Genomic DNA, 25,400 nt, shown 5'->3' on the forward strand with positions numbered 1-25,400 from the left:
TTTATCCCAGGTGAGGTGCCGGGTTTCGATGTTGTTAAATCCCGCGTGACTGAGCTGAAAGAGGCTGAAAACTAACACGCAGCTGAAAAACAAGCCTCCACAAAAGGGATAGAGAACCGGCTTTTCCCATCAGCCACACACAGGGTCACTGCTGCCAAGGTCGGGTGATACAGTTGGCCAGCAGCATGTCACAGAGCGTATGGCGAACACACACACACACACAGTTATTATGCTTCTGCTACAGTTGAAGATGAAACAACATGAGGAAAACTATGAAAATACGTTTTTCAGAACGTCTGCCAAACCTGCTGTTCTCTGTCACGAAGCCAAGCAAGGGATGCTAAGGTTTTCTACTTCCCTGCTGAGACCCGGGAGGACAGATAAGCGTGACAGAAAAACACTGGAAGCTTCAATCTCTTCACACACTTTTCACCATTTGCTCCACATCACTGAATGGCCTGGCAGAACTGATGCTGCCTTAAATATCATGTGGGGCAAACCTCGACAGCACAGGCACAGTGTTTGGAGGAGAGCAGGGGAGTGGAGGCAAAAGTCTCAAAAAACGACAATGGCTGTGCTGTCCCGCAGTTCATGAAAGGGCTGGTTAACATCAGCTTGAACTTGCAAACCTGCAAACCAAACAAGATCCTCATCAGCCTCAGCTGATCTACCTAGAGAATGACAGCATGTTAACCCACTGAAATGAGATGGTGGACATTGTAAACAGAGCATCAGCGTTAAGCTCAAAGCATCACTGAGCTTACGGTCATCTCCACAGAGACGCTTGCATGGCTGTCGACTCTTCTGTAGAAGCCACTTTTTCTGTTTGGTGCATGGCAAAGCTAGCCCTGGACATGAAACAGGAACATGGTCAGTCATCGCTCACCTTGAAGATCCAGTGAGGAGGAAGTAAAGGCATCTGGTGGTCAGGTTGCATATTGCAACCAATTGAATACCTCTCACTTCACCCTCCCCTTCAAAGCTTCTAGGAGCACCTACAGTTGCTGCTGTTTGGTTTCTCTGTTCTGGGCTAACATGGCAGACTGTAGACATGAAGAACTCATTCCATGGTGATGAAAACATAGATAGTTCTTATTTTCAGACCACATCACTTCACTGAATATCTGTGTATTTTGATAAACTCATACTTGTTTATCAAGCACAAATGTTTCAGGGCCACAAATCTTCTGTAACCTGGTTCTGTGTTACAAACTCTCCACACTTTTCAGGTTACAGGCGTTTCCTCCCGGTTTGTCAATGAAATGTCTGAACATGTGAGGACAGCATGGACTTGGACTGTTGTAATAAAAGGAGTGCTTGTTCCAATAATAATAATAATAATAATAAAGGGCTCATGTTAGGACTTTCTGTGCATGTACAAAATCTATGCCCTAAAGTAAGGGCATGGCTCTGTCATTACAGCCTCATTAAGTGCTTTGAGCGGATTATTCTCAGGTACATCAGAGACTTCATCCCCTCGGACCTAGACAGCCTTCAGTTTGCTTACAGAGGGAATCGGTCCACAGAGGATGCTGTCTCCATCACCCTGCACACAGCCCTGACCCACCTGCAGCAGCCCAACACCTACGTCAGGATGCTATTTGTAGACTTTAGCTCAGCTTTTAACACCGTCATCCCAGACAAGCTGGCGCTGAAGCTACACACGGTGGGTCTGCCTGCGTCTCTGTGCCACTGGATCAGAGACTTTCTCACCAACAGGCCTCAGGTGGTGAGAATAGGGAACATCACATCATCCCCTCTGGTCCTCAGCACGGGCACGCCACAGGGTTGTGTGCTCAGCCCAGCCCTCTTCACCCTGTTTACTCACGACTGTGCTGCCATCCACCCCACCAACACAGTCGTGAAGTTTGCGGACGACACTACAGTAGTGGGTCTCATCTCAGATAACAACGAGACCCACTACAGAGAGGAGATACACCAGCTCACCCAGTGGTGTTCAGCCAACAACCTGGTGCTGAACACAGGGAAAACCAAGGAGGTCATTGTGGACTTCAGGAGGTCCAGGAAGACGGATCACGCCCCCCTCCTCATGGACGGAGAAGTGGTGGAGCGTGTGGACAACATCAGGTTCCTGGGCCTCCACATCACATCTGACCTCTCCTGGTCCATGAACACCTCCCGCCTGGTGAAGAAGGCACAACAAAGGCTCTTCTTCCTCAGGAAGCTGAAACGGGCTGGACTCTCCTCTCGGTTGCTCGTTAACTTCTACAGGGCCACAATTGAAAGCATCCTCTGCCTCAGTGTGACAGTGTGGTATGGCAGCTGCACGGCACAGGAGAGGAAACAACTGGCACGGGTGGTTAAAACTGCACAGGGCATCGTGGGCTGCCCCCTCCCTGACCTAGACTCTATATATGAAGGTCGGGTCAGAAAGAGGGCGAGATCCATCGCCACGGACCCCAGCCACCCGGGCCACAGACTGTTTGTACCGCTTCCATCAGGAAAGCGGTACAGGAACATCCGCACCACCACTAACAGACTGAGGGACAGCTTCTTCCCCAGAGCTGTTAGAGCTATCACCCCCAGCAGCCCCTCACTGGAGTGAGAGACTGTGTGAACTGTGAACACTGCACACCGCACTTTACACCTACACCTACACCTCTACCTCCACCTGCACCTTCTGTGTACTTGACTTTTATGTACACACATATACTATAATTATATACATTTTAGTATATCAGCACATTTCAGTTTCATTGGCATATTTTATTCTGTCGGAACATTTCACTGTGTATATTTTATATTTTATTCTGCTTGTATATTTTATTCTGTTTGCACATTTCACTTCCATATTTTATTGTTTAATGTTTAGTATATTTTATTGCCTAAGTATATTTTCATTCTGTTATATTTTTAATTGCTTCACGAATATTTTTTTTTTATTGCATGTTGGTTTATTTTATTTTATTGTAGTTATCTTAATTTTATTCACTCTTTCTAGCCTTATCTTTCTTACCATCTAACATGGGGGTTGCAATGAAAATTTCATTGACATGTGCAATGACAATAAAGACTCTTGAATCTTGAATCTTGAATCTTGAACATCCAGACTTTGGTAAGACTCATCTCAGACAATGATTAGCTGAGAGTACTGTCACAGGTTCTACTTTCTGAAATGATGAGGCAGAAGTACACAGAAATTAGTCATGTCCGTTTGATATTTGTAAAATATTATCATCATCAAAAGTAGAGGATATGCAGCATTGCACCAAAAAATGCATTTAATAACCTAAGAGTCCTCTATTTGTATGTATACTCACGCAGTGTTTGTTATGTAGCTTGTCACCGGAAACTATGACAATTTTTTTTTTTTTTTTTTTGCGATTTTACCACAATAAAAGTGAGACAAAAAGTACAAAAGCCAATTGTGTTGCTTGAGCTGTTGCTATAGTAAGCAGTATCTTGGATGTCAGAAGACCTGTCCCCCTGAAATTAGTTCAGAAGCAGCAAGACAACAGCTGGGACACGCCACAAAAACACGTAGGCCGACACACCAACACTTTTTTAAAAGGCAAGCTAACGCTAGCACAACATCTGTGACCACTGTCATCGATGGTGAATGCATTCATGCTTTAAACTAATATACATTATCATGAAAAGATCAAAACTAAAACTAAATTTAAATCAGGTGTCAAAATGAAGATGGGAAACATATATCGCTCAGCACCACAGTTCTAAAAGTCAAGGAAAAAATCCCTCTCCACAGACCCGAGGCTTTTCTCCACCAATGGACATTTGGCAAGAGGCAAGTTATCAGCTCATTTCCAAGTCAGATATGGTTTTTCTTTCTATACGGTCAACCACACGGTGCAGAACAGTCGGCATGTGGGCAACGGATCTAAAAAAGGTCATAGTGACTCGCAGCCAGATGACGACGAAAAGTAGGAAATGATTTGGTAGGAAAAAGGAATAAACTGCGACTCTGAAAAGGTCAGGAAGTGCGTTCCAGGCTTACACAGACATCACACTAACAGACGGGAGTTTGCTTTGGGTTTTGGGGCATAAGGACATTCCCAGCATGGCTTTTTCAAAGAAAGAACATAATGTGTGGTCTCTGCATCTCAGAAAATATAAATGTCATTTTTTCATGTTTGGACCTGCTGTCACTTTCATATAGATGGGCTGCAGTGGTAATTGCACACTTCAGACGCATTAATTGCTGTTTCCACTGCTCTGTGTTTAAGCCGTGCTTGATTTTCTAATGTAATGACTGCTGGGTGGTGTCACTACACAGCACTTGCAGGTAGACATGCTGCCTCTTGTTCGCAGCGATTTGGCTGAAGAAGTCATCTAGTTTTGTTAATGATTCAGAGTATTTCAGGTGATGACAGTCAACATCATAAAAAGTCCCCCTGAAAGAACAATCTGAACATAGCTGTTCCAATCACACACACACACACACACACACACACATACATATTGATTTAATAATCTAGATGTGTGTAAGATACATAAGCATTTACAGCCATTGACGTGGGGCAGAAGTTTTGTTCATCGAGACACCACAAATTGTCAGTTTTACATATCTGTGTACACATTAATAAAACAAAACACACCATGTTAATGAGCTTTGGACTGACTTTGTACAGAGTTTCCTCCTGCTTTCAGTCTTTGTGCTAAGATGAGATAACCAAATCCTGCTGCAGCTCTGTAGCACACAGACAGGAACCTGTCTGACCGTCTGAAGTATTTTCAGATGTGAATTAGCCGCTATTTGATATTCATTGGAATGAAATAGAGAAATCAGCTGTGATTAATCCATGGAGAAACATGGAAATGAAACATCACACTAGAGATCTCTTTGAAATGTATTTCAGTGTGAAAAGCTTCCTGTTTTCACCCAGGTGATATATTTTGTTTGTGAAAAACCCAAAGCGACCATACATCTCACTAACAGGTGGTTTGTGTATCATAAATGTATTTTTATCTTCTGTGCCACGGAGCTTCATTGTTGTCCAAAAACTGTTAAAAACAGCCACACTGTTGCACAGGGTGACATGCTCACCATTACCATGAATACAGACACTGTAGTTTGGTTTGTCTCAGTTCTCAGTACACCGTCCTGCTGCCCCCAAGAGAGCTCCAAATATGGATTAGTCCACCACTTAAAATAGTCCCCAACAAATACATTATTTCCCCCTGTCTGAGTGATGTTGGAAAAAAACTACAGTTGGCAACTATATCTTGAAACTATATACTTGTGAGCCATTTTAAACATTTATCATTGGAAAATATAATAGAATATCTATAAAGTATAATAATGCCAAATTTGTGTTTTCTGTGTTTTGTACCCAGAATAGGCCAACCTGCAAAATCCATGAACTTTAACATGTAAAATCTGCAAAGTGCTGCTTAAAAAAGTAAAATGAATTGAAGCCAGAATGTTTAAATGCATGCAATGTTTAATGCACTTGATTTTATCGTGTGGTTTTGGACTGTGTGGCATACAGTCACTGTGAGTGTGCACAGTCCTATCAGCACCAAACAAACCCCTGTTTGTTTTACCTTATGGCCTCATAAAAAGTCATATGGTACAATACCTTTTCTCTGACTTCAAACAATCTGTGTGGACAACATGGCAGGGCTGCACTCATGCTTTCAAGTCACTCAGATGGACAACCATTCAGCCAAAGGGCTAATAAGACTGGCTGTGAAAACATGTACTGCACTGATCTGGAAATGACGCTGTCTCACTTGCTCTGCGTCATGTTTATTCCACCTTAAAAAGAAAAATGTTTGTATGAAAATGTTGTTTAATGATCATGGATCAGCCTTCATACAACTGTTCTACAGACTGTGAGAACAGGTAATACACACTCATCAAGGGAGGCTGTCTGAGGCTCCTCACGTACAGCCTATGGTATTGTATTACTGTACTCCTTGACTGTGCTGCCAGACATGACAACCATGATATCATAAAACTTGCCGATGACACCTCCATGATTGGACTGATAAGCGACACGGCTCTGTGGTGTCATGACAACAATCTGTCTCTTAAGGTCAATAAAACAAAATAAATCATTGTTTACTTTAGAAAGACCACAGGGAATATTACTCCTATTCACATGACCTGTCAAAATTGTTGGCACTTGCATTTATAACACTCCTACTAAAAGAAAAGCCATAAGAGGACAGCAACCACGCTGTTCATGGGCTGTTCATGTTCCGTCAACCTTTAAAAAAAAAGCATTACTGGAGCATCAAATCTCTCATCTTAGTAATCACTGACACTGACATGCTCTGATTGTTCTGTTCTGCTGTTCATGTATGCAGGGTTTCATGGCAGTGCACTGGGTACAAGGTTATGTGGGTTGTGCAAGTTACCATGATGTGAGCTGTGAGGGTTATTGTGGGCTTTAAATGTTATGGCAGCGGCACAAGCTCACTGCACTTTTACATGTAGCAATAAACTTGATGGCATTTCCACAAAACAGACGATGGGACAGAAATTAATTCAGACTGTGTTCAAACAATGCAAGTGGTTGCACTGTTGGGGGTGTGGTGCTTCAGGTGGCAGCAACACAGAATTTCAATCCAGTTAGAGTGACAGATCTGTGAGTTTGAGGGCTTCTCAGCCACCAAAACACTGCACGGAAGCAAACAGCAGTCACACACTTTATCTCTCCATCCCCCCAGCCTGACCTCCCCCCGACAAAGTTGTGTGGCTGTGAGACACCGTCAAGCTAGTCTTTCCTTTGCTTCTGACATACAAGAGTCAGAATTCATGTTATTTCATTTTTAGATATTTAAACAAGTGACTTTCTGACAACTCAAAATTCTCTACCTGGAGCAATTCACAGTGAATTAAATTACAGTGAAATTAGAATACTTATTTTTCTTAGAAACCTTCTGGCATCTTTTCATTGATCACAAGAACCTCTCAATCATCTACATAAATCCCAGAACCTCTAAACCTGTACAAGAACCTCATGAACCATGTTTGAAACCCCTTTAGAACCATCTCAAAGATGACATGTGCCTGGAGAAGCAGATCAGGGAATCTTTGTGTGTGTGTGTGTGTGTGTGTGTGTGTGTGTGTGTGTGTGTGCCGACGGGGGGGTGTGAATCCCAGACATGACATATGCTCGACACTACATCTGAAACAGATGTTGTCTGAAGTTATTAATGGCCTAACTTCCTCTGTGTCTCCTCAGCAGGTGTCACCTCAGTTCTCTCTTCCTTCCACCTCTGTGTGTATATAAATATATGTGTGTGTGTGTGTGTGTGTGTGTGTTTTCCTGTGAGTATGTCTCCATGGGGTCCTTTGAGGATGTCCCTTTGCAAACAGCCTGCCACCTACGCACACTCGAGCACAGCCTCTGTGTACTGTAGGGGTGTAACAGCACACAGGACTCGTGCCCTGGCTTTGGGGCCAGGCTTCGGTGTGATACATGTTTCTTTTCATCTGGGTGAGGGTCAGATGTGTCTTAGCACGTTCAACTTGTTTCCATTCACATTTCCTACAGCAGTGAAGCAACGCCTCGTCTTATCCACAGCTCTCTCTCTCTCTCTGTTGCTGTTGTAACTGACTGGAAACACAAACTGTTCCCAAACAACTGATTTAAAGCGTGCAGCAGCTCTGGTGTTTCATTTGTGCTCACCACACTGTGACTGACTCTTCCGCCTGTCAGTTTGTTGTGCTACCCTCAGCACATGACGCTGACAGCACGCAGCTAAAAGTTTCCTGGCAGAATCCACACATACCTACACATACTGCACTCCATGTAGTCTACTTATGGCTGCGGGTACCAGACTGTGACCCTGGACCGTGACCCCCGTACTGTGGTGGTTTGGCATGGATACATTATCATATATACATACAGTATCATTACAGCCCTAGAGTACTCTATTCTTATTTAACACTAGTGTACTCAGAGTAGCTTCACGAACACAGGTTTATTTCTAACACCATAATATAAGCAAATAAATGATGCTGATGATGTTGTTTTCAGATATTTCATATATGTGATAGATTCACCTGACATAGAAACGTGTGATTTCTAGAATTTGTTTACGTAAAATGCCCCACAACACATGTGGAAACTTGCATTTTACATGTGATATCACATTTCACTTCATAGGCACTTTTGATTTTCAGAAATGTCACATGTGAAATGATACGAGTCATATCTGATTACAAGATGTTCACATTAAACATCACATTTGAAAACAGCTGTTCTTAATGATACATTCACATAACATAGGCACATGTGATTTTCAAATATTCCACAATGTAAGATATCACATGTAAAATGCTGTTTCACAAATTCATGCATCAGACATGTATTTCACATATAAAACACTGAATTGTGTTTTTTTTTCATTCAACACAAGAATACCATAATATGCATACTATAATTTCATTACCAGCAGAAGATTTTAGCTTCCTATTAACTGTTGTTTCACAACACTTAATCAATAAATGACAACAATGAATCTCAGGGAAGCTTGAAAATGACTTGCATATGAACAGTCCAATTGAAAGTATCAGCATTTGATATTCATGTCTTCATGGATTAGGGATATTCATCAAAGGCTCTCCTAATGAGACTGAAATGATACAGCACACATCAGCTGTGTATTAGAAGCTGTAGCTGTTATTTCGTGGATGCATCATGATGTTTATATGTTGTCATCATCTGTTGCCGTCCAAGAATCAGGTCCACTCTGCTCAGTGTTCCAGCTCAGATGTGGTAAACATAATGCACCTGATTCATGTCAAGTGGAATCCAAACAGTGCTACGGAAAACTGACAGCGCAGGAACATATTTATCTTTCTCTTGACTGATCAGAACTTCAGGTGGTTGTTCTGAAGACTTTTTAGCACAACAAACGGCTCAGTTTAAACATGTTAATCGCAAAGTGCAGCAGCTGTGATCACTAAATTGTTATCAGCCTTCCAAATCAGCTGAAAGCACCTTAGCCAACTATTGCTTAGTTTGATGTAATGTCTGAAACCTGCAGGCAGACGGACACATGCATCGAGTCAAGTTTGTGTCTTACCTGTCAAAATCCTAAACTCTCCCCGTGTTCTCGTTAGTGGTTTAGTCCAAACAGAAAGGTGCTTCCTACACCATTCATTTTCCATCTGCAGCAAGTTACAAGTAGCTCCTGAGTTACAGGGAGGAGGGAAAGGAAAAACCCGGCTCCTCCCCTCATTGAGAGCAAAGTTCAACTTCCTGGTATGCAGGATGGTGGGACAGACTGTCCAAGGGTTGATGCAAGCTCTGAGAAAAGTCGCTGTAAAAGGATAGCAGTGGGCTCACAATGGGATGTTCTTCGTAGTGGTTATAGTACACCTGGCTGGCTCAGGGAGCAGCACTGAGGAGACAAAGAAACTGGTTCTGCAACTTTGCAGGCAGATCACAGCAGAGCTGCCGGCGCTTTGAATCAGTAGATTAGTGAATGTTCTTAACCGTCTCACACAGGTACCTGGCTTGTAGCAACTTATGCAGTAATTCACATACAACATTGCAGGAAATATAGCTTTTAGAGGTTGTATTGTTGTTTACCTGCCAGTCCAAGCCAATATATCAGCCAATATTAATTCATCACAGATATGTCAGTATAAGTGTGTATACCAGCCAAGAAAAGAAACATTTGAGGCCACTCGAGTCCATATCTTGGCAGACCCACATTTAGGAGATCCTTATCTTCAGTGTTGTCATGTGGCTGTATGCGAAATGAAGATAGGCGGCTTAGGGGTTAAAATGTCGCACACAAACCGCAACATCCTCTGTTTGAGTCTGAACACGGACCTTCCCCTGCTTTCTACTCTTATTTCTCGTCAGCTATAAAATTTTCAGAATCTCTGGTATGAAAAAAAAAACTTAAAAATGCCCCTAATATAAATTTTTAAGTAATGTTGTCCATTTATTGGAATCTAATTTTGAATTATCAGTATCTGCAAGGCTAGCCTCAGAGGATTTATGGGTTTTATCAGCCTGAGCGGAGTTTATAGTCTACACTTAAAAACATGTGGTAGGTATTGGTGAGTTGATTCAAGTGCTTGTTGACTCAGTATGTTTGAATTGACTATCTACAACATAATAATAATCATTCCATCAGCATTTGTGACACCATTTAGATCTTTATATTACAAAATAAAATGAGGCACAGAATATTGACTGAGCAGTTAACTTAAAGAGTACAAAAAAATCCTGCTCATGAACTGTGTCTTCTTGTAAGTTGTAGGAACTTGTTACTGAATTATATTGTTCTTAATTGTAGTGTTTTACATCAAGGCCTGTCTTATGACCTTAGAATAAAACCACAGTGTTAAAAAAAGATTAAATAAAAGAAAATCACAATGAAAGCACACAACACTGCGCTGAAGGCAAGAGAAACAAGTGGCAATTTTATTGTGTATTAGTAAGCAAAAATATAAAGACAGATTATGAGATTTTATTCTAATTCCTTTTCAAATATATATTTTTGGAAATGCAAAAATTATGAGGGAATTGATCTCACAAAGTCCAGCAAACTGACTATTCGCCGTTTCTACTCGTTAAGTGAACCTGTAATTCCACCTCCAACCAGGAAGTGGCGCTGTGATTTTATGAGTTTGATTATCAGTCTGATTCGTTTGTTTTCATGCCGTCTACTTCCTCTGTGTTTCCTGATTTACCTACAAGAAACTGTTTGAACTTTTATTGGGGAATATTAGTGCATATTCAACTGTTTGAACTTTTATTAGGGAATATTAGTGCATATTCCGACTATGCATAACACAGGGACTGAGTATCACACCACGGACACAAGATAGTCGTTACGTTAGCTTAGCTTGTTGTAATCGGCGTGCTGTTTCTCCTGCTGTTTATTTTTTGCAGCCCAGGGGAATCTTGACCGTTTAGTAGTTTAAAGGCTACATGCTAGCGTTTGACTGGACTGACAACCTACTGTACGAATATAGAGATCTAACGTTACCGTGTAACGTTTCCCTCTCCGAAAAACTTCGGCCACTGGACATGAACATTTGGCCGTGAGCTGTCACTTGGCTTGGTAAAGTTAGCCTCTGACACTGGCTAACTGATGTTAGCGTACGATGCCCCTCGCTCCTGCAAACCAGTCCCAGCTGATTCGGTCCAGTCAGAAGGACGAATATTATCAAACCTTTCTGAGAAACAACGCCAACGAAGCTTTTCAAACACTTGCTGGTAAGTTTGTTCAAATTTAAGAGACTGGCAAGTTACCATTCGTCTTCTTTAGCTAGCTTACTTCTTAAGATGTTGCTTTAGCGCAAACTGCAGTGGCGTTTCCCTCGATATTTGCAAAACTACTTAAACAGGTATTTGGTGTTAATATTAGAAAATAAAGTTAACTACCTTTATGCAAATGTGGATTTTTGTGGGACCCAAACCTCATCCTGAGTGTCTTACAACTTTTCATGAGTACTTTCTTCAGTTCAGTGGTCCCTCACCACCATTAAATGGGCAAAATGGACATGCCATTGTTATTTAAGTATAGACAGAACCTTTTCTTGAATGTGTTTATACGACTTTTGCTGGTTATCATAAAAAAAGCTTCTGTTATATGTCAAAATGATGAAGAAACTGCTTGTTCAAATATGAAATAGCTGTGTAGAAAATTCAGCAGTCAGTCTCAATATGAAGGTCTGTTGAAGTTTTTTTTCTCTCTTTCTGTAGGATCCAAAAGGTGGCTGGACTGGAGGAGAGAGATAGAGCTGCTGTCAGACCTTGCATATTATGGATTAACAACATTCTCAGGTAATTAGTGACCAGTCCAGCATGAAAACTAACCTTACTGAAAGTATGTTGTAGCTGTTGTCTTTTGATTCCTGATTTTTCCTCCCAGGTTACCAAACCCTGGGTGAAGAATATGTCAGCATCGTCCAGGTGGATCCCACTAAACATAAAATCCCCTCTGGGGCCAGACGAGGCCTCTTCGTCCTCTGCCATGCCTTCTTTCCTTACCTCCTGGACAAGGTCCTGGTGTGCCTGGAGAACGAGCTGGAGGGTGGGCAGGAGAGCCGCAGCGGTGTCAGTCGGCGGCAGGCGGCATCTGGGCTGTGGAGCCTGGAGTCCTGGCTGAGGATGTGGATGCAGCGGGCGGTGGGGCTGCTGTCGGAGCCCCAGAGGAGGGCGTGCCTGCCAGCCGTGTTTGTTCTCCAGCAGGGCCTGACCCTCCTGCACCGACTCCACGTGGCTCTTTTCTACATCAGCGGCTCTTTCTATCACCTTTCTAAGAGGGTGGCTGGTATCAGCTATGTAGGTGATTTTTTTTCGTACGTACTTGAGATATATCTCACATGTTGACAGAATAACAATATAATCTTTCTATTGTTATATTTTTGAAAGACAAATACTATAGGCCCAGTGATCGTTAAAAAGCAGTTCCCGGGAGTAAAAGTTCCAGGTAGTTTGGGTGGAAACGTGGATGTATTTAAGCAAGCCTGCATTCATGCTTCACTCATGTGAATGCACTCTGTCTGTGCTTGTTCCACCTCCATCATTAGGGACACGGGGCACGCTCCGAGGCACTGGCTCCTGCAGCTCTGCTGCAGGAGCCAGTGACTCGGGGCGTAGCCCCGAGTCACTTATTACTATCCCGCGCGTTTCTTCTTCTTCTTCTTCTTCTTATTATTTTTCATCTTCCTCCAAGTTTTCGTCCTCAAACTCGCCCCGCAGCTTTGAGAAAACCCTCGCAAATTATATATCAAAACGTGCGTATTGTTCGGGATCGGTGTGCTATTACTTTTCTCAAATTTATCGCAGTTTTTCGCGTCGTAAGACGCGAAAAACTGCGATAAATTTCCCATAAGAAATGAATGGGACGGCCGAAAAAAACAAGATTGAAATTGGAGTTTTTCAAACATCTGTAGCTCAGGCATACATTCACCGAGAGACTTCATTTCAACTTTAAAATGTAGACCCAAGTCTGGTCTATTGGTGTGTTCATCCACATTTTGATTGGTCCTATAGTTTTTGATCAGTCACTGTTCAATGACAGTGATCGTTTGGCGGGAAATTTTGAGATTATAATGGGTGTGTATTGCGCGGAATGTTCGTGCTAGAGTGCGTGCTAGAGTGGCACAGAGTCTAAAAACGATCTGAAAATCTTCTCGTTTTCTCGTCGCTACGGCCACAAATTACACTCTACACGCATAATTTTAGGATCTTTTGTAGACAAACTTGTCCTCTTTCGTGTGATGTCCTCGAAAAAGCCGAGAGACTTACTGAATTTAAATAGTGAGACGTTTTGTGCAGCCAGCGCCCTCCTGTTCTCCCATTAAGTCCCATGTTAAAATTCAGAGCTGTTTTGTGAGCAAAGCAGAAATGCCTCCTGTCTTTAGATCGCCATAAAACGAAAAGTTGTTGTGTCAGGAATAAAACGAGATGATGGTCGGACTCAGGAAGTTCTCGGGAGTCCGATGATCTATAGTACACTCTGATACGAGGTACGGTTCTCTCACCAGAGGATTTAGTTCAGGAGGTTCGCCGAACCCAAATCTCACTGCATACAATACAAACTCCTGTTCTCTGAGTCGCAGAGTCTTTTTAAGTCGACCATTTTGTCATTTTTCTAAAGAATATCTGGACATAAAACACACGTACATCTGGCCCAGACTTGTCCGCATCTCACAGTGTAATCGTTTTTTTGATAGCAGCTACGGTTTTGACACAATCGCAAGTTGTTCGGAAGAAACCGACAGCGAAAAAGTCGCTTTTCAGTTAACAGGTGTAACTGTCATTTACACACACACCGGTCAATAACCCACGCACACACATCTGCAGGACAACAAGCCTGAGAATGATTATCTTAACGAGCTCAGTCAAAACAAGGGCATTGTTTGAAAACAATCTCCGTCCAACAAACAGTTAAACTCAGCTTCACCAAGCGCTTTGCCAAAAAGGTTGAGACAGTAGTCACACAAACGCACACACAAGCAGGGCTAACCAACAGCTAAAAAGTGATTAAAAACAAGCACGTCAAAACTGAACAGGAACAGGTAAAAAGTGGGAGAGGTAGAGAGGTAATTATCAGCAGGTGGGGCAGAAGTTACACACGCACACAAACAAACACACACACACACACACATTCAGACACACATATACCAGACACATCTCCATGTAGGAGCTGGTTGGGCTGCTTGTGTAGTTCAAGCAGACACACACACACAAACAGACGAAGACACACACATACGCAGTCACACACAATGACAGATACATAAACACACACACACAGACAAATGCATAATGAAAACCCCATCCCCCCGCCCCCTTGTTAACGCCGTTAGCTCTATTAGCTCTGTTAGCACAGTTAGCTCTGTTAGCGTTAGAGCTGTTAGCTGTATTCGCGCTGTTAGCTCCGTTAGTGTTAGCTCTGTTAGCTCCGTTAGCATTAGCTCCATTCATGTTTATTGATTCAGTTCATTAATTCATGTTAACAGAGACATGAAGCAGAGGAGAGAAGCAGACACAGACAGCTGAGGTGATCAACAGAGACAGACAAGGAGAAAGCCACAGAAACACAGCTGGGACCAGTTCATTAATCAGGGACTGACTACCTCTGATATCTGCTGTTTTCTCAAATTGCAGCCTTTTTCAATTGTCCGCTGCTTCGCCATAGTTTCTCCTAGAGACTTCATTCAAACTTTAAAACGTAGATAATTTTGTCGGCTCAAAATGACCCTCGGCACATTTTGATATCTCTTACGGTTTTCGAGCTATGACCATCGAAGGCCGACGTAAGACGCAAACAACTGCGATAAATTTCCCATAAGAAATGAATGGGGAAATTTCCTCAAATTTCAGCCTTTTTCAATTGTCCGCTGCTCGGCCATACTTTGTCCTAGAGACTTCATTCAAACTTTAAAATGTAGATAATTTTGTCGGCTCAAACGCACCCCGTGTCCCTTTCAAAATTTCCCAGGGGGAATTTTCTAGTTTAAAATTCAGTGCTAGTTCAGAGGGAGAGGCAAAAAGGCAGGATTGTAATCAATGTGTTTATTTTATTGGTTGGCTTTTTTGTGACAAACTGCATGATGAGGTCACCCCAGGGGATGCTTTCTAAGAAGTATCAGCTTTCCTGGGATGTTTAATGGCCATTGCAGTGTTCCGTCTGTCCCTTGAAAGCAATCAGTTCTTCACTTGAGTAGGTACTTATGCACAGCGACAGCTTACATACTCACATACTTGCATACATACTGCAAAACTCACACCAAACGTACATATAGTCATGTCAAAAGATAAAGAAGACGATGACAGGCTTTCCCCAGTTATAACAGCTGTCATTTTATCCACATCGCCACTCCCTGCCATGTCTCAGTTAAATGAATCCTGTTTGTTTTTCAGCTTTTCAGCTTTTTCTGACACATTTCCTAACCACTGTTAGAAGATAATTAATTAGTTTACTGTTTGTTGAGCAGGCGGGGTGTCAGTATGGGATACGCTGTGATGAATTACTCTCTAACAAGAGTTTGCTGCCCATGATGTTATGGCGTATTGCAGGATTTATGTGCAGTGTGAAAATACACTCACCTGTTATGTTTTTTAGGTAGCTGTTGGTAAAATGACTATGTGTTTGTCATGTGTATCAGTGAGGGTAGGCTAAATAACAGAAACACCTCTCAGTATAATGCAGTAAACATCACAAACTACATCCTCTAAGATGATCATACAGTTGAATCACCACCTCTCAACATAAACTGATCATAACAACCTTCATGAAGGTTACTGTACTGATGTATAAAACTGCATTAGTTTTAGGTAGGTGACCCTATTGAAGTGGAAACTCAGTATATGTGTGCTAGGATTTTTGTGAGGTGTTTTACATGTTACATTTACATTTCCAGAGGCTTAGAATACAGTTCCCAAAAACTGTGTTTGTAAATCTTTCTCTATTCAGTTCTCAAACTGTCTGCAGTTTCTAGAACATATAACCTCCTCAGTCCTTACTCATTGTTTTCTGCCACTTCGCTGTAACAGTGTGACTTGCAGCATATGTAGCAGTGGAGTTAAGTCATTTGTCACCCTGTGTGTGTGTGTGTGTGTGTGTAGCTGCGTGTGATGGGGCTGCACAGCGATGACGGGACCATCAGAAGCAGCTACAGGCTGCTGGGGGCCGTGTCCCTCCTCCAGCTGCTCATCACTGTTTGTCTGCAGCTCAACAACTTCAGACAGAGACAGAGAGCCAGACAGGAGTGGACGCTCTACAGGAACCTCAGGTACAGGACCAGGACCAGGACCAGACGAAAGAACAGTTCTAGAGATTAGTAGCGTGCTCATGTGACTCCATCTCCATCTGGTCTTAATGGCAATGCAGAATTGTGGCTTAAATATACATTTAAATAGTTCAGTGTTGAGGTGAACAGAGTTTTGCCAGTATTTCAATCAATGACTATACCAAAGTCGTGTCAATGAAAATTTCAGTGCAGCCTGGCCTGTAGCTGTTGTTGATATGTCTTACTCTGGACGTGCAGCACAGACACGACAGTCTGTGTTTATTGAAATTACTTCGGTCAGATCATTTCTTTTTGGTTTGAGGTGAGCCTTAAAGAAAGTTGTGGATTCTTATTGGACTCAATCAAAATTTCCATTCATCACTATCTATACAAAACAGGCCACTCTTGGAGCATCGTAGTGGAAGACTAGCATGAAATACATGACTTGACTTCAGCGCTAACTCTGACCTGTCTGTTTCCAGTCTTCAGCATACACAGAGCTCAGGCCCCAGAGCTGTCCGCTGTATCCTGTGCCTGGAGGAGAGGAGACACTCCACGTCCACCCCCTGTGGACACCTCTTCTGCTGGGAGTGCATCACAGAGTGGTGCAACACGAAGGTCAGGCTCCTGTCACGACTAGCACAACTCATGTTTTGAATCAGTTGTCATCTGCATGATAATAATCATAAAGTTTATTTGTACAGCACCTTTCATAAAGGAAGTGCAGCTCAAAGTGCTTTACAAGAAAGAAATCACATGCACCTGGTGAGCGCTTTGCATAGAAAAGACAGGATGGACATAAAAACAGATAAAAAATGAATGTAAAACAAGATGCAGAATAAAACCCACTTGATAATAATAATTAGGATGAAAATAAAAATAAAGATGTTGCACAAAACCACACAAATGATTAAAATCTAATAAAAAATAGAGTAGAATAAGGATGAAAATAAAAGTAAGAATAAAGCATCAAATCTCAGCATAAAATAATAAAATGTAGGTAAAAACATTACATAGAATGCATAAAATCAAGTAAAATACACCATTTTAAAAGAAGTGCAGCAGCGCATAAGCACGAGGCAAAGCACAAAAGTTTCAGGCCTCTGTCAGGAAGTCATCGCTCGTTAAAGTGAAGAGATCGTTTTTAGCTTTCTTTCAATAGTCAGTGTGTTCCTGATGGACAAGGCTGCATCCCAAACGTTCTTTTGACTGTTGCTGGAAACCTCCAGTAGACCAGCAGCAGATGATCGCAGTGTCTGTCATCACTTATGACAGACTAGAAGTGTGTGGGGGTGTCTGTATCTGCAGCACCCTGCCCTCTGCCGGTGTTTTCTGATGTAGCTGTGTTCAGGACATTTCTGGTCATCTTTAGTCTTTGGCCAGCGGGTGTATAGCCTCCAACCGATAACAGCGTGCAGGGTGTGAGGGCAGGACGTGTGTCCCTGTTGTAGAACCACTCATATCAGCACGATTAAACAAAGATGAAACAGCACCAGCCTTGAAAACCAAGCCAATGTTTTCTGATCTCTGGAGGCTGAATGCTGAAAAATATCAGATCATTATTAAGTTTTAAAGGGAGCACATCTGACATGTATTCTGTAGAAGAGTTGTTCATAGCACACTCCCATCAAACTAGGTTTCACTTCTGGCAACTGATAAATTTAAGTCAGAGGTCTGTGGGTTGTACCGGACTGATGGGGCGGGCTTAAGAAGTGGGCAGTGGGCAGAAGATGTGCAGCTCCTCTCGAGAGAAATTAGCTAGCTGATCACATTGATGCCAGGAGAATATCCCAGTAAAGTGCTAATCATACTAATTTAGTCTTGTTTTTGTATCAGGATCTTTAGCTTTTCCATGAAAGTAGCTAATTAAAAAAAAAAGGTGTGTCAACCAGTCAGTGGGCTTTGTGTACCAGATACATTTATCAACGTTACATATGTTTTGCTGCTCATTTATCTTAGTCTACCTCCTCAGCAAACAAAGGTGAATGCAGATCTGGGAGTCACACAAGTGTAAATGTAACATGTGTGGATCCACACACTGGATCATAGCTCGGGAGGGTCAGAACATTGCTTGCTCCAGTCAAAGTTCTGGGAGTTGTAATCCATTTGAAGAGACATTCTGCTTTGTCTTCTACAGAATCTGCCTCACTGCACCTGCCATTAACACGGGCTTGAGTATGACCTCAACTTCCTCAGTCTAACGGTCAGGTGTGTGTTTTTGTGTTTGTGTTGCCTCACACAGGCGGAGTGCCCCCTGTGTCGGGAGAAGTTTCAGCCTCACAGACTGGTGTACCTGAGGAACTACAGCTAGAACCATAGAGCCTGATGCCACACACACACACACACACACACACACACACACACACACACACACACACACACACACACACACACTGTCATGCAACCTTTGTGTTCTGTTTGTTCTTTTTTTCAAAGTAATTGCCTCTTTTGTGGTTGATTGAGAATTAAATTCTGGATTGTATCAGTTCAAATGTGTAAATATTACTTGTAATTTAAATTAACCTTTACAGATCCTAATAAAATGTGGGGAATGTCCAAAGATTTGTCTTTGTTAATGTGTTTTAATATTTTTAAAATGGTGTGAATATGACCAAATTCAAGTAGAGCTGTCACTTCACTGTCAGGAATGAGATTCTTTCAGCCCATAGTCACTAAAGTAAGTATTAGTCACATGTTTTCTGAAACTTTCTGACATAAGTGATGTCACGACATCTGTAAATTTCGAGCTGGGAAACGTCACGAAAAAAATATGCATTCATGTTTCAGATTTATTTTTTTTTTTGGCTTGGGGGAGCGATATACAACACTAAATGTTTGTATTTTGTATTTATTTTAAATACATTCAAGTTCACAACAACATGAGCTTGGTGTGGCCCCCCCAACAGAGCTGAAGAGCTGCTGACCTGCTTGGAAGAATGGCGACTGGCTCAGGAGAACACTAAAGATGCAGTCAAAGACTCAGTGAAGCAGCAGCCAACAGAGCACCAGGCTCTGACTGCTGAAGCACCACAACAACTCATTCAAGTTGCTGGGAAATGGCCCCCAGAGTGAGTTTGGTTGTGAAAGTAAGAAACTTTCTCAAGCCCCTGGAGCATGTGAGGAAGTTAAAAGTAGGCACAGACTCTGTATGTTCATGGATCATAGTTTTGAAGCATTGAGCAGAGTGAAAAGGCAAACAGTGTGTAAAATACATATTTGCAGAAAATGTCGATAACACAAGTTAAAATCCAATTATTTCCACACACTGCGGGAACACAGATGAGTTTGCTTTTGATGGTAGTTTAAAGTTCCAGTATTCATAGTATTCGATCACAGACCTCATAGTTGCAAAACGCAGGGAATTTCAATGGGTTTCAATACTGGAAACATGCTTTACTGACTCTTATGGAACAACCTAGCATGGCTACACAGCTGGAAACCCAGTGACATGAGGACCAGAGGGTCAACAGAAAGACGCTAATGAAACAGCTAACAGCTAGCCTTTTCCGTAGATGGTGAGAGTGCAGTACATCTTCTAAGCTGATGCTGATTGCATGTGAGGACTGTCCCGACATCAAACAGTGTCTCAACGAGAAGAACGACGTGTCTTATCGTAGTTAATGAGATGATTGATGTTTGATGAAAGGTTCTGTCACGTATTTGGGATGGACATCATGCAACACTCACAGATGGTGCAGTATATTGCCTGGGTTGTGCAGAGGGCAGGCACATGACGCTGCTGCCAACAAGGCTACTCGAAGGGGCTGACTGCAAGCGTTTAAGTGCACAGTCCCACAGCTGTATTTGTGCATTGTTTTGCACAGGCTTTAATTTATGCCTTCAAGGTGCAAAGTGATTCGACATGTATTAGATGTTGTGCAAGAGGTGACACGCTTGATCAAGCAATTCCCCAAACGAAATCATGCATCCCAGTCACTAAAAACGAAATGAAACACGAAACCTGTGAACCCTCTGTCCAACATGATGGACAGCGAGAACTGAAGCTTTCAAGTCAGTTATTGACAACTAGTCTGTTCTCTGTGATGGAAGTTTTTGGGAGGATCTCATGATGAATGCGGTTGGACAGCTGGGATCATTTTAGACATGCTTAAAATATTTAACACCTGTAACATTTAGGTCTGTGCTACTAGAGTGCAGTCGCTGTAACACAAGCCTTTATTCAGCAGCAGAGGTCAGATGATGCATTTGACAACTTTCAAGTTAATGATTGAAGCCTCCAAAGATTTGACAGACAGCCCCACAGCTGTCCAGGCAACAGAGCCTGGATATTCACTGCGTGCATGAATTTCAGACTATTACAGGGAACAATACTTTGAGCTATTGGACTTATGAAGAAAAGTGAAGTGAGTAGTTGTTTTGATCAGAAAGACTTGGGGGTATTGGTGGACACAGAGAAGCTGCTGGTCACAGCTGCCTCTCCCGTCTTCTGTAATGTCTTTATACTGAGGATTACATCAGGAGTTCCAGCCAAGCCTGCAAAAACATCAGTCAAGCTCTTAAGTCCCTGTTGCCAAAGTCAGAAGTGCACGGGCTGTTGAAACTGTTTTTCACAATCCCGGTCACAGCAGCAGCAGAGATCTCTCAGCACTTCACCACATTAAAACCCACGTCCACACAGAGAAGACTTAATGACTTCATGTGCAGCCGTATAAACCAGGACATCCTGGCACAAGATGACACGACTTCTATTGTAGAGGATTCATCCAGTGAAATGAGCAGCACAGGCGGGTCTTTGGCAGGTTAAGGAACACTACAGTGAGAACAGTACATGGTCATGTGATCCAGTGTTATTACAGAAATGTTGAATAATGCAGCGTTAATCAAATTCCCACTAACAGATGGACACACAGTAAGCTGAGCACTTCACCCAGGTGATAATCCAGCCTTGAATCTGTGCCATAATGATTACAGATCTGATAACTGTACGAAACGTAATCGTTCCACATCTATGTCTAAAATATTCGATTTTTAGCATTATTTTAAAAAAGTGTGATGCTGTGGTTTTCAGTCACCGCCATTATCTGTCTGAAATAACACGCACCAAACCATTCAGATCAGAATTGTGTGGCACATGGAGCATTTGATACTGCATGTTTTTCCTAGTGTTCCTACTGTAACCATTTAGACCAAACACAGTCTAATCAGATCCAAAGTCACAGGCGTGTGTTTGCAAAGCTGCTCAGCCCACCCTGAGCAGCTTCAGTGTCAGTCTGTCACTGTGTCGTTGTTGTTTCCTTCACTTTCTCCTTGATGAAAGATTCAGCCTGATCGCTGTGAGCGAGGCTGTGATAGTTTTGGGCTGAACTGTGGCGACAATGGGCAGTCGAAATCTCCTGAGACTGAAGCCCTGATTCAGATATTATACACTTTATTCTTTGTAACTCCAAATGCAGCTTTCTGTGAAGCCCCCGTGTGTGAACATGTATGTGATTACAGCATCAGTGACATTTTGCTGCTGGAAAGGAGCATTCAGTTTATGGCAGGCAATTAGACAAGTTCTTTGAAGCCCTAAAGGCCCTACAGATGGTTGGGGTTAATAAAAACTGAACTTTAATTACAGGTCAAAGAGGTACTGCCAACTTTTCCCATGCATGAAAGTCAGACACATTACATCCTCATCTGCCACTACAACCTCCACACCCTGACTTTCCATCCTAACACAAAAGGGCACTACCTCTTGCATTGGCAGTGAACACTGGCTTTGGGTGTAAATCATATGCCTCATATCGCCTCATATGAACATAATTCCTGGATTGCTTACCAGCATTTAAGCTGTCTTGATCACCTGTCATTGGTTTGAATGCGTAAAGCAACATGTTACATTTACCTGGCAGGAAATCTGGTGTTGCCCTGTGAATAATGACAGCACTGTCTGCAAAGCAAAGGTGGAGGAAGCAACAGGTTGCAACACTGCCACAAGCTCTCTCAGGGAGGAGGTTAGGGTGGATGGTTTTGTCAGCACAGATTTGACACCGTGTCATGAATTCCATCCTGTCTCCTTCCAACAATGAACACTGCTTTCCTTTCAGAAACCAACTGTCCTCAGGCCATATTTGATTGTTCTGTCCCTTCTGTTCCTGCTTAACTCTCCTGCATCCAAATGTCTTGAGGTAGTTCAGTAACTACACAAAGCTGGGATGGAGTAAGAGTTTACACAATACTCACTTTTTTTATAGACATTTGTTGCTGCTTTCGGCTGATATATGTAGATGTCAAGAAAATGCCAGAGTCTGTAATCATAGGCTCCTAAACTTCCCGTAACAGCAGCTTCACAATGGACTGTTGTCCTTGATCTCTGTCTCTGTCTCTAAACTGTTTAGCTGTAAATAAACCTCAAACTTGGCATGTTGTGAAACAGTGCTGCAGGACGTGGGCTATATGGAATGGAAAGAATGGGAAGAGAGCAGGCTTGTTCCAGCCTGTGGTTGTCATGGACATTAAGTGATCGACCATGAGGTGTATCTGGATGAAAAGTCAGACGTATAACGTGTCGTCCATAAGCTTCATTCATACAGATACAAGCCTCTGACTAGAAAGTGCTGCTGATGAAAAATCACATGATGTTCGGTCTAAATGTCAACAAGGTTCAGTGGCTTCTTTGGGAGTACAAAGTGTGTGACTTCAGCAGTGTGACGTCTCTGTCACACCCTGTCACCAGTCAGGTTTGGGGTCTTTTAACCAGTGGTGGAACGTAACTTTAACTCAAGTACTGTACTTATGCACAATTTTGAGATACTTGGACTAGACTTGAGTATTTCCATTGTCTTCTACTTTATATTTTTTTTCCACTAAGTTTCTGGGCCAAATATTGTACTTGTCAAGTTCAGGTTTGGACATAAAGGTGAAAAACCTTTAAGATCGGAAACACACCTAATATTGAGAATAGTTGAAAACAAACAACAAAAAAAACCACCTATTTGAAATATTGCAAACCACTCAGCATCACCTCATTAATTTGCCCACTTTAAAATCTCACACTTAGCACAAAGCTCAACACTCAATGCTGCATGGTCCAATTCATAAACATTGCATTTCTAATCATAATCAATAAACATATCCACATGAGCAATACTAAATCCATACTGCCCCTTTAAACCAACTCTCTCAGCATCACAGACATCATTATCTTAACAAATATATATAAACCCAACAACCAATAGACAATAAACAAACCACACTGCACTCAGATGTTAAGTGTTCAGATTTCAGAGCCACACATGAATGCAACTCGCTTAATAATACAAATGTAATGCAAAAAATAAATTATGATGTAATGTTATAGGTTATAATGAGGTAAGTGTTTATTGATCCTTGGCAGGGAAATTTACAAGCTAAGTGATGCTTATACAAATGCATCAATGATATAATAGACATGATTCTGAAATGGGGCATCCTGCATGAGTGCTTTAACTTTAGGTTAATTTTAATGCTAATACTTTTGTGTTTTTAATTTAAAAAATATGAATGCAGAGCTTTTATTTGTAACTGAGCTACAATGTGATATTGGTACAGAGCCAGATGAGATGGATGGGGCATCCAATAATATAAGGGTGCTTCCTTAACACTCCCTTTAGGTGTTTTCTGGATGGATACAACTGGGACTTGACCTCAGGGCAGACAAAGAACACCCTGGAGGAAGTGCATACCCCATCCGACCTTGAAGCATTTCAGGACCCCTGTAGAGGAGCTGGAGAGTGTAGCTGTGGAGAAAGACACTGGACCACTCGGCTTATCCTGCTGCCACTGTGATCGGGACCCCAGGTTGGATGGAGGGATAGACCAAACCATGGTAGGCAACCATGGAACCCAGCAGGTTATTTTAATCATGACCACAGACTTTCCCCATAACTTCATATGATGGTGTAAAATGTTTGAGGGAGCTGCTGGCTGTTGCATGTGTGCATGCTGCCATCACTTGGTAATGGTGGAGTTACTGGTGCTCAATGGACAACAGACGCAAACTGGCTGTGAAACTGTGTGAATGTAAAGATTATGGTTTTTATTGGATCATAATGCAATCAGCACACCCTGCCGGCCCCGCTGAAACCGAGCAGATGCTCGTTAAAGGAGCATTAGAGGCCAAACTCAAACGTATTAATGACTTTTCTCGCACACCAACTGCCACCACTCAGAAGTGTTTACATCCAAACATTCAGTCCCAACACGCTCTGGAGGCAGATTCACCCCCCTGTTGACAACCAGCCAGTTCACTTCCACTGCTGTCATTTTGCATAAGCAGGTTTCCCCCCCTGTGGAGAGAGCACAGCTGACAGTGGAAGCAGATGCTGCCAGGATAGCTCTGCTCCCTGAGCTCAATCATGTCTTTTAGCCTGCGATGACGGATGTCTGCAGCTCTGCCTCCTCTCTCCTCATCACTAACAGCTAAGCAGTTGGCTGTGTAATGTGTTCAATTCCACCCTGAAAAGCATATTCATTTGAAAATATGAAACTTCTCCCTCGTTTTTATCTACCAGTGTCTGTAGGGAGGCAACAGACTGAAGCTGGAGATGCTCTTAGCTACAGAATGAGCTCGACTTAGCGGACAAGAAGAGAATTCAAGCTGTAAAATGCTACATGAGTTTTGTGGTTTGTAATGTTTTGTAAAACTTTATTCCCTGGCATAAACAGACACACAGCAGTGTTGTAGTCAGTGTACGGGACAGCACTCAGACATGCACACCGAGGAACAAACGTGTGCAGGCGTATAGAGCGAATGCCTCCTGCCAATCATATATGAGTTCAATTTGCAATGATAAATGCAACACAGAACTATATTACCAGACATAAAAAACAGGGGAGGAGATGAATAATGACTTCATCAGCTTTCTTAAATTTTCTTAAACACATTACATGAAGCAGTTGCTGCATCTTGATGGGGATCAGGGAATCTCAGCCCATCAACACAACACGAGAGGCTGGATGGACGGATGCCAGGACTGACTGACTGAGTTGATTGATGAGCGTCATAATTAAAACAAAAGACAAACTGAAAGGTGTGACTTTCAGAAAATATTATTCAGTGAGTGGAGTTTTAATGCTGAGCCCTTCCCCAGCCTGCTAATGGAGATGCTGCACGGGACTCTGGAAGGGGCCTCAACACCTCTGAGAAACACAGAGCCTCCAAACACTAACATGATCGGTGACCAGTGTTGGGAATAATGTGATACAAAGTAAT

The 25,400-nt window shown here is 42.4% G+C and overlaps 1 protein-coding gene across 1 annotated transcript; it reads left to right on the forward strand.

Annotated features, from left to right (window-relative positions):
* Positions 1 to 10,623: 10,623 nt before the first annotated feature.
* Positions 10,624 to 18,758, forward strand: pex10 (peroxisomal biogenesis factor 10). The gene is made up of 6 exons (XM_041946053.1): positions 10,624 to 11,177; positions 11,667 to 11,747; positions 11,836 to 12,248; positions 16,041 to 16,207; positions 16,687 to 16,822; positions 18,447 to 18,758. The coding sequence occupies exons 1-6, from the start codon at positions 11,066 to 11,068 to the stop codon at positions 18,513 to 18,515; spliced, it is 978 nt and encodes a 325-aa protein (XP_041801987.1). The 5' UTR covers positions 10,624 to 11,065; the 3' UTR covers positions 18,516 to 18,758.
* Positions 18,759 to 25,400: the final 6,642 nt, after the last annotated feature.

This window comes from Chelmon rostratus, chromosome 10, assembly GCF_017976325.1.
Source record: "Chelmon rostratus isolate fCheRos1 chromosome 10, fCheRos1.pri, whole genome shotgun sequence".
Taxonomy (NCBI): Eukaryota; Metazoa; Chordata; class Actinopteri; order Chaetodontiformes; family Chaetodontidae; genus Chelmon; species Chelmon rostratus.